This window comes from Oryzias latipes, chromosome 21 (genome assembly GCF_002234675.1).
Source record: "Oryzias latipes chromosome 21, ASM223467v1".
NCBI lineage: Eukaryota > Metazoa > Chordata > Actinopteri > Beloniformes > Adrianichthyidae > Oryzias > Oryzias latipes.
In genome coordinates this window covers 22,679,214-22,689,701 of record NC_019879.2, presented here as the reverse complement: position 1 = coordinate 22,689,701, position 10,488 = coordinate 22,679,214, and the positions used below count along the sequence as shown (strand labels likewise).

Genomic DNA, 10,488 nt, shown 5'->3' with positions numbered 1-10,488 from the left:
ATTATCTGGATAGTTTTGAGAGCAACTTGGTGGCAAGTATGAGGAAATTCTGTTCTGCCTGTAATTAAGCATATTACTATAGTTAAAACGTTACATTTATCCTTGTTCTCAACCAAAATGATCGTTACCCTCGACATGTTTTCATCACAGTAAATTTAAAGATGAGTCCACGAATGCATCATTTCATACGTTTCCCGGCATGCATTGCAGCAAAAGACAGGCAGCTTTTTCCCCAATCACTTTGGATTGAAAAATTATTTCTTAATGTTTTGGGCTTTTCGTTGACTATGTGTTTATTATTTCATAATAGAAAACATAGTAAACGATGGTGCAAGGGTTACTTTAACTGTAAACAATTGACAGTTCTGGAGTGCTGCAAGATGATGGAAAAAAATGTACTAATGAATAATTAACTATTTGTATTAAAAAAAATCTAAAAACGACTAGATTTGTTCATGTGACTAAAAAAACCAAATCACTTGAAAGAGTATGAAATGCTGTTTACCTTTCTGCCTCACTCACCTCCTCTTAATCACCTGACCAGCATGACTAGAGTTTCCATATGGCACAGCACTGCTCTACAATGACTCTTTTAAAATCATTTCATGGCATTGTAAATGGGCAACAGTAGTGTAGAACACAAAGAGACCGCAGGGGCAAATTAAAACAATAATAATAACAAAATTGTGACACATTTATAAAAGAAACTTTATTAAGACAGCATTTATAATATTCCGAACAAATGTCTGTATTGTCCTGAGAATTGAATTGTCCAGATGTCAAGATTTTTCTCCCACTGGTTATAAAATATTAACTCCCAAAACAAAGTTCTGTAATGCACTGACTGCAAGCAGTTAAGAGTCTGAGTGTATCACAGAACTTTATTTGGAAAGCCACAGTGCCACCTCACAGGTCTGTCCTTCTATGGGACCTCATGTACGTATTCCTTCATCCTGCAACCACCACAAAAAAAAGAACAGGACATACAGGAAGACAATTTTAACAATAAACTGATTTTTCTACTGTGAAAATACAACACAGAATTGCAGATTTTTCTTTTTAAAATGTGATGGAACAAGATGTTAAGTCCTAACGAAGAGAGTTTGGGATAACATCAAACACATACAGCAGGACAGGTGTCGTCTTTTTATTTTACACCATTGAACACATTTATAGGGAACATCGCAAATGTTATTTCCAGCTATTTGACTGGGTAGAAAAATCTCCCTAGAAATTGAATGGCATTATTTTACATGAAGTCTGGCCATCTGCTTGGTTGCAAAATGTACATAATTTCCCCCCCTTCAATTTAGAAGTCTAAAGTTTATAGTTTTTTGTGTTTTTTTGTATCTTTATAAGGATTATTAAGGGAGTTATCAGTTCAACCTGTTGATCTTCAACAACGTTCTCAACTGAACAGGCCCTTCAGAAGAAGCTTTTTTTGTGTGTGGAAACATTAAGCAAGAAAAATGCAAATTTAAAAAAAGCCAGCTGAATCCAGCAACTTGCAACAGTTTGAAGATCGTTGACATGGCACTGTATCAGCAATCTACTGAAGTAACAACGCAAAAGTATGTGAAGAAACAAAAAGTTAACTGGTTATTGTAGTACAATCCTGAAAAAAGGAAGCAATTTAAACGTAGACTAAAGGTGAGGCGATTCCTGCGAGTCATACTGTACCTGATGAAGGTAGCCGCAAGGGACCAGCTGCAATCCAACACGAGGGGCAAAGACTAGATCAAAACGCAAAAAAACACAACTATAAGCGAACAGAGGACGGTGCAAAGATTCAAAGTGCAAAAGTCTATTTTCAGTGAGGTTGGTGTCCGTCTGCGAAGTTGCAGCCCTGAAGTGTTAGGGTTTTACCTTTTCTTCCCCCAGTGCTGTGCAGTTCACTATATGCAGCTGGAAGAATGTCGACGTGGAGCTGCCAAACGTGAACGCGTGTTCATGAGCGCGCACAGGGGGAGAAAAAAACTGCCTTTTTTCTGTGTGTGTAATTTCACGCAGAGGCACAGTGAGCTAAAGTTTTTCACACACATGTGCTAGAGACAGGACCACGTATCTTTCACTGAAAGGACACTCTTCATGATTCACTTTAATGCGCAGAAGAGTCAAACTCGATCAAGTGTTAATGAGAAAGATTACAGTGAGATTATGTTTGCCAGCAGTCTTCTGTCAAGCCATTCCACGGTTACGAAAACAAATAACGTTTGATAGACAGGATTAAAAAAGGAGCAAAAACTGACAACAAAAAACTATATTAATAAAAACACAACGTGCAAATGTGAAATGCTTGTTATTTTCCTAAAGTTTGGTTGCTTATGTCTTTTAAACAGTAATGCAAAAATATCCAGTATATCTTAAAATTATTTTAGTTTGCATTTACTTTAAATCAAACAACTTATTTATTCAGTCAAAATAACTCAAACTTTGTGATAATACTGTAGCTTTATTAATATGCAAAGCAGAAAGCAGTATATTACCAAAAAAAATTATTCATAAAAAATATGAACAACATAATTTCTGTGAAAAAAGTATATTTATTATACACAAGGCATGCTAAAAAAAAAGGTTTTGTGTATCCACATGTGAAGGGAAGCTGTGGAAAAGAATCAGTTTACACTAAAAACAATGTCCAAATATAAAGGAGTTTAAGATGACATATGGAAATTTTGTTGATAGATATGTATAAAACATGAATCAACTGTGATAAATCTGTAGATATTCATGAATATAAATTTGAATTGTGTGGGGGTGCATATTAATGTGTTGAGGGGAAAAGATTTTAAAGGAACCAAATGAGTGTTTATTCATGAAAAATGTGTTGAATGCATCCATGTATGTATACTGATCTGTAGTAATGTGAGTGTTTATGGGTATCTGATCCTGGATGTGTTGCCATCAGAGATGGAAACAGATATACTGTAATAGATAATGGGTGCACTGGGTGTAGTAATAAATTTGGTCTAAAATTTTGAGGATTTTACTTCTTCTCACTCTCTTCAGGATATTTCTTGTATTTTTTTAACTAGTCCTATCTTTACTTAAGAATGAAATCAAATATTATCATTATCACTCTCGTTAGAGAGTCCTTGATTGTTCATCTCATTAGAAAATTCAAAATGAGCCCACACTGGGCTGCAAAACTGCTCCTTATTACTTCCAGTGAACTATCATTCAGCTTCATAAAAAGAAAAAAACAACAACAACACAGGTACTTAGTATTTTTGCCCACAATTTAGGTGCTGTGCTGACCCAAATTAAGTAATACACCATAGTCACTTATCATTAGTAGTTTAATAAATTAAATACTTTCAAAAGGACTTCATGCAATTTATGTACCGTAGTTATTATACCCTCCACTTTTGTTTTTTTCAGGCAAACGTTTTGCTCCATTTTACTAACAACTTAGGGTTCCATTTGACCATTTTTAGACACTTCTAAACAACTTTTAGCTAAAATCACATAATTTTTCCAAAACATCAAAAGTACTTTACTTTATACCTGTACATGCTGGTGTTTTGTCCTCTGAGCCCATTTTGGATGAATTTTAACCCGTGTTTATATATATGGATTGTAGATCTACCAGTATTGGAAATATCATAAGAATTGTGTTTGTCTTTATTTTTATTGGTACAATGCGCACAGAGTGCAAAAACAGACCATGTCTTTGTCACAAGAACTGGCTATCTCCATCACATTAGTACCAGGTTCATGCAGAGTTCACGCTGATTTGATAATAAATAAGACTAAAGTTCAATTTTCAATCTAAATGGCCTACATTAGGATATTTTTGGTTTAAGTCAATATTGACTTCAAACATATTGTGAATGTTTATAGTTTTGACAGTATTGGAGGGTCATAATAATCTTACATACTATCTAAATCAAAAGTTTGTTTTGACGTTTCTCTGTAAACTTTATTTTAAGAGGTAACACAATTTGTGAAGAAAAAATAGTGAAAATCCTGTTTGAGTTAACTCCCTATCGTGAATAAAAAGTATTTGGACAAAATATTTTACCTTTCTTGGTCATTCTATGACATTTTACATTGTAATACAGTCATGGGGATATGAGGGTTGAAGAACCTTTAGTCCAATGACATAACATAAAGTGACCAGAAGGGGCCGCTATACACTAAACAAAACTTGAAGCAGTTATATCTATATGACGCAAGTCGGTGACTTTTATGAGTTTATTGAATAGTTGATTTGAATAAAAGTTATCTTATTAAATCCCAGCGGTAGTTATTTCTTTCATAGATCATAACTTTTACATGATAACCACTGATATGTTGTGCAACAGTTATCTCTACCATTGTAAAACTGCTGCATCTGAGCCCAGTTGGCCCAACGCGCATGCTCACTGAGTGCTTCCCTTCATTCTCATAGGCCGTCGTGAGTGGGCCGACCCCAGCGGGCGGGCCACCAGCTCCCTAACGTTTACCAGCCTTGGCTGAGGCAATATTTCCCGAAAGTCCGGTGCCGCTGTGACGGGCCCCTTGTGGCGTTTGGTTGCTCATCATTTTATCTAAAAAAATTTGGATTATCACTACTATTTCTCCGTCTTTGGGCGTTTAAGCTGCGGGACAATGATGGAGATGGGAGATTCCAACCAGGTAAACATAAATATACATTTTATTTTTATTAGAGATCGGACAATTATAGTTTCACAGTAATCTTTAAAGAAATTTGGACTTCGCGCTGTGTTTCATATATATTCAGTTTCTATAACAGGCTTTTATTGCGAAAACAAAAATGTTGTGAGGATGTTTTGCGTCAACCTGTCTCTTAAGCTAGCTACTCACTCAGCTGATGGCTCTGGATATTTAAGATTATTTTCTGAAAGTTGTCAGTCTTTCACATTCATTGACTTACAAAACTCAGATCTTGTTATTGTAATGCATGATTCTATAACATGTAGCCTTTTTTTCTCTCAAAGTTGGGTGAAGTTTTGTATAAACAGATTGGAATCTTGCTTCCTTATGACTGGCCCTCCAACGCCATCCCATAACTAGAACTACTAGCATGTGATTCCGTGTCTAATGCAGTGAAGTCTTTTATAACCAATGTGAAACTGTTAGAGTAGCGATTTGCTTGTATCTTCCTTAAAACATAACATTAGCATCTGCTTTCGCTCTTCCCCTTTTTGGTGTCACATGATATAGAACCACAGCTTGAGGTCGCTCGTGTTTTTTTCATGTAAATATAAATTAAGCTAATAATATCAAGGAATTGAGGTTAGCTTAATTTTTTGTTGTTGCTGTGTTTGGTTTAACGTTCCCCCGAAATGACTAAGTTTAGCTATGTTTTAGGTTCTTCAAAAGTTGTGTCGTTACTGTCTGTCTGGTTTTCCATACAAATACAAATTAAGCTAATAATAATCAATATAGGAATTAAGTTAGTTTACGTAATATCCGCTGCTTTTGGTTCAACGCCCCCCTGAAAGACTCATTCAGCCATGTTTTAAGTTTTGTAAAAGCTGTGTGTCGTCATTGCCAGAACATAATGTTATAAGTTTGTGTAATATAAACACAAGTTCCCTTTTACTCGACTTTGTTTACATTAAAGTAGGCATACATTGCAGGAGTTATCAATGATTTCGGTTGGTCTTGGTACATTCCGTTTCTATTTTAGAAGTAGTACATGATGGTTGTGTTGGTTTAGCTGCTCACCGCCTGCGTATTATCTGGGAAATTTGAGAATGTTCCCGTGTTAAGCTTCCTTGTTCACGTGCCAGTCAGACTGTGGTGAATCAAGGTCACGGTGTCGGAAGAAAAAAACAAAACAAAACAAAGAAATGCACACACCAACTGTTTGTCTGCTTAATCTATACCATCTAAAGATTTTTAAGATGTTATTATATGTAGTCCTTCTGAATCTACAGTTGGTTTTTGGAAAAATGAATTGTGTTGAACGCTTGATTGTATTTTTACATTGTATTTATTGGATTTTTAAGAAAGCTGTCAAACTGGTTTCAGAATGTGCTTCTTTTCTAGTCGTTTTTTTTTTCCCTTTTCTTTAATTCAGGTGTGGTCACAACAGTGTTAGGGGGTCTGCAGCATTTTAGGGAACTTCCTCATTCCTATAGCCACCATAATTCCTGGTTTTGGGCTTCTACACTCTTTGCCATGATTTATGCTCACCAGCCTTAGTAATGAGTAATGCTTTAATGGTCCAGCTTCTGATGCAACACTCAAGCACAGACTTAGTGGGTTCTTATTTTGCTTTGCCGCTGTCTCAAAGTCTGTGTCAACAGTGACCAAAATATTTTCCCGTTTGTTAATGATTATTTATGCTGCATGTCTTTTCTTTTAGGTAAAAAAAAGAGAATTGTTGATATTGTTCAGTGCAGTTTCACAGCCTGTTAGTGGATTGTTTTAATGTCTGCTTTTTGTTCCTTTTTTCTAGTTTTTTTTGGTTGTTTCAGTCTGCGAAAACCACAAAACAGAATATTATAAAGCTCATATGCTACTTTCATAGGAATTTGGGGGAGAAAAAAAAAGTCATATGGTCTGGTGGTTTTTTTCTGTGGAAGAGTATCTTGGGTTTATGCAATATCCTGAGGCCTTATGAAATAGTTTTCTTCTGTAAATAAATTATGGTGAAAAAAAATCCCTAAGAGCGTAGCATAATTTGTCTTTAAGAGTGTTGTTTGAAAGTTAAGTAACATTTGAGTCTGTGAGAGCAATTTGAAAGGAAATGGTTAGAAAACATTTTCATGCTTATTTCTATGTAAACCCAGAATTCAAAATGGACTTTTGTTTTGCAAACTTGTCCAGAGATTACCGTAGCTGTCCACAGACATGGATGGAACAAAGTTTATATCATGTCTAACGTTCAACCCTTACACTCCTGCAATGTTTACCCTAAACTTTATGAAGTTATTTGTGTAACATTTTTTCTTTCCAGATCATGCTATACATGTACGATCACTCATTCTTATTCTTATCTTATAAAGGCTACCAAATAAAAGCACTTGAGGCTAGTTTACCAGAGTGAAATTTAATCTGATCATTGAGACCTTACCTGACTGTCCGGGAGATTAAACGAGACAAAAGAATTCACACTTTGGAGTAATGAGATGGGTATACGTGTCAAATTGGGATTCTGCTTGTGTGTGGCGGCAACAAGGGAAACAGAGAAGCATGTTTATTATTCATAGCCATTCTCCCTCGTGACATTAACTCCAGTGTTGCTGTGAGCGAACAGATACGGAGGGGACAGGGTGTGGCAGGTGCAAAAGCCATGTTTCACAGCAGGGACAATAATTCTCCTTTCAGCACTAAGCGTATTCTCTCTGCAGGAGTGCACAATGGCTTCCAACTCTTTTGTTTGCGGTTGTTTTTTCAGGACCTGGACTTGATTGACATACTTTGGAAGCAGGACATCGACCTCGGTGCCAGGCGAGAGGTTTTCGACTACAACCATCGGCAGAAGGAGCACGAGCTGCAGCGGCAGCGCCAGTTGGAGGAAGAAAAGAAGCTGCATTTGCTGCGGGAGCAAGAGAAGGCCCTGCTGGCGCAGCTGAAGCTAGATGAAGAGACTGGAGAGTACATACCTCACACAAAACCCATCCTCCCTCCGCAGCAGGCTGTCGTATCCATCGAAATTTCTCAGGTACAGGCACATTGTAATATTATTTGTGTCAGAGGTGGGCCACTCCCTCTTCATTCAATGGGCTCTGCTTGGATGATTGCAGGATGCTAACTTCACTGAGGAGACTGGAGATGGCATGTCATTTGACGAATGTTTGCAACTGCTGGCAGAGACATTTCCTGTAGGGGAAACTGAGGTAAGAGTTTCATCTCTAATTGCCACAAATTCACAGCCTATGGTATGACTTCTGGTTTACAAATGTATGTTTGCCGCGCAGAATCCTTCAGTTTGCATGGAGCTGCCTCCTGTCTCGGTGTACCCCAGTGGCACCATGATGCCCTCTGAACAGCCGGCCCTGTCCCCCGCTGTCCTCCCAAACCCGCTGACTCCTCCACAAAGAGTTACCCCCGATCTGGAGGAGGCCTGGATGGAGATTCTGTCCCTCCCAGAGCTTCAGGTATAATTCCCATTTTTGTTTGGAACAAATATTCAAATGAACAAAAGGAGGCTTGGGCTAAATTATTTGTGAGAGATGCAAATAAATAGAAAATGTCTCTGCTCATTTTCTTACAGAATATTTTTATTGCTTTGGCAGTTGAAAGCATTAAAAACATTACACGTTCACAGTTTGGTGCTGTGACCTTAAAGTTGCAGAACTGGTAGGCGTGTAGTTCGGGGAAGGTGCGGCACTAATGATGCTTATGCTAACTGGGTAAAAGGTGTAGACATTTTTTTTTTGTCTCTTTCCGGTAGCTACACCTCATATTTGCATTAGCCAAAGGGCGGAGTTTAGTCGTGTTACTTGCCTAGTCCTGTCCCTCTGTGCACTAGATTACAATGATAACCATGAGGCTTAACATGATTGGGCAAGCTGCTAAAACTAGCTCAGAAGCAAAAAATGGATGTTTGGAATTGTTGTACGAAAGGTTCAAAAAGCATGGAAACTATGTTCCCATGTTTTAGGATTATCCATTTACATCATTAGGTGTGAACTAGCTCCATATGTGCTATTGGTACAACACCACTCAAATGGAGCAGCTCTTGATTTCAAGCCTGGGCTTCTCTGATTTAGAACCAATTTCTGCCAATAGATGTTTAGATTTTAATGCTGTCTACCTACATAATTCTAAAACCATTTAAAATTAATGAGCCTTATGGAAACTGTGCCCTTATTATTTTTTTCTCCCCCTAAACTTTGTGTCTTTTTATCTTCCAACAGTGTTTCAAAATGCAAGTGGATGAAACAATGGAGGCCACAAATTTTCCGATTCAGACCAGTCCTCAAGTGCAGAATCCAAGTTACCCAAACAACCAGTTGTTCCCAAATACTCCTTACTACCCTATGCCCAGTGCCTCAGATTTAAAAACAAAAAATTTAAATGTTGGTCCCGGAGAATTCATGAATACTTGTGATGGCCCTGTTCCCAGTATGGCTCCATCTGACATCAGCCAGATAAATGTGGAAGACCCTCAGGTGAATCCAAACTTTACCCCAGACAGCTTTTGTTCCAGTGTCTTTTATCCTGACACCATCGTGGAAGAGAGCAGCAGTCAGCATGGCCACGAGGAAAGTGAAAATGTGTCCGAGATACCAAGCAAGCCCTCGTTTACGCCCATGGACCTGTACACCCTTTCACCTGAAGATGTGTTTGACAGAAGCAAACGGCTGCCAGCAGATTTCCCAGATTCAGATTCAGGAATTTCGACTCACTCCAGTCCTTATTCCAGCTCCCCCAGCAAATCTGCTTATGGAGGGGGCTCCTATAATTTTAGTGATTCCGAAATGGACGACCTGGACCACAACCCCGGCAGTGCTGAGTCTGACTACTCGGAGATGTTCAGCTTGAATTTCCAACCCGAGGATCTTGAACTAGCAAAACCAGAGTCGGAACAGACTGGGCAGTGCAAGCAGCTCGACAAGAAACCAAAGCAACATATGGAAGATCCGGCTGAAGAGAGTGGTCACAGCGGCACACCGTTCACCAAAGACAAACCAAAGAAACGCTCCGATGTGCGTCTCTCTCGAGATGAGCAGAGGGCGAAGGCCCTTAAAATCCCCTTCACAGTCAGCATGATCATCAACCTGCCCGTCGATGACTTTAACGAGATGATGTCAAAGCACGAGCTGAACGAGGCCCAGCTGGCCCTGGTCCGCGACATTCGTCGCCGTGGCAAGAACAAGGTAGCCGCTCAAAACTGCCGCAAACGCAAGATGGAGAACATAGTGGGTCTGGAGCATGAACTGGACTTGCTAAAGGAAGAAAAAGAGCGTCTGCTGGACGAGAAGAGTAAAAACGCCACAAACCTGAAGGAAATGAAGCGACAGCTTAACAGCTTGTACCTGGAGGTCTTTGGCAAGTTGAGGGATGAGAAGGGGAATTCATACTCCCCGTCGGAGTACTCCCTGCAGCAGTCCACAGACGGCAGCATCTTTCTCGTCCCTCGCATGAAAAAGACTTTTAAGATCTAGGAAAGCCACTTTTCGCCTTTGTAATAGTGTATTTCAGCACCATAGAAACTATGCAATAACTTTGTAGTAGCTCAGCTTTAAGGTGTGGCAGCCTGGTGGAAGCATTCATTCGTTTTTGCTAACGTCTCATGAATGTTGTAATATTTTTGATATTTTACTTATTTTATACTCCAATATTGTCACAGTCTCTATAAACAATATTTTGTAAATATTAAGCCTCACCTGCTATTGAGATTCCTAAGAATGTCCTGTGCGTGTATATATTGTATATATATCATATTTCCGTATGCCTGTGATTCTGTCAGTTACTTTTTATAACTCATCTAATTTGCTGTCCAGTTAATTTAAATTCTTTCTTCTATGCTTTTAAATAAACAATTTAAAAACCTAGTGATTGAAATGTTTTTTTGTTCCAGCA

The 10,488-nt window shown here is 38.4% G+C and overlaps 1 protein-coding gene and 1 non-coding gene across 2 annotated transcripts; one reads left to right on the top strand and one right to left on the bottom strand.

The window, feature by feature from the left end:
* Positions 1 to 803: 803 nt before the first annotated feature.
* On the bottom strand, positions 804 to 904 carry mir148 (microRNA 148). Its single transcript, NR_107200.1, has one exon. It is a non-coding gene; the product is annotated as a microRNA 148 (primary transcript).
* Positions 905 to 4,424: 3,520 nt separating this feature from the next.
* nfe2l2 (nuclear factor, erythroid 2 like 2) lies at positions 4,425 to 10,460 on the top strand. Its single transcript, XM_004081771.2, has 5 exons — positions 4,425 to 4,620; positions 7,355 to 7,621; positions 7,704 to 7,796; positions 7,878 to 8,057; positions 8,820 to 10,460. The coding sequence occupies exons 1-5, from the start codon at positions 4,594 to 4,596 to the stop codon at positions 10,068 to 10,070; spliced, it is 1,818 nt and encodes a 605-aa protein (XP_004081819.1). The 5' UTR covers positions 4,425 to 4,593; the 3' UTR covers positions 10,071 to 10,460.
* Positions 10,461 to 10,488: the final 28 nt, after the last annotated feature.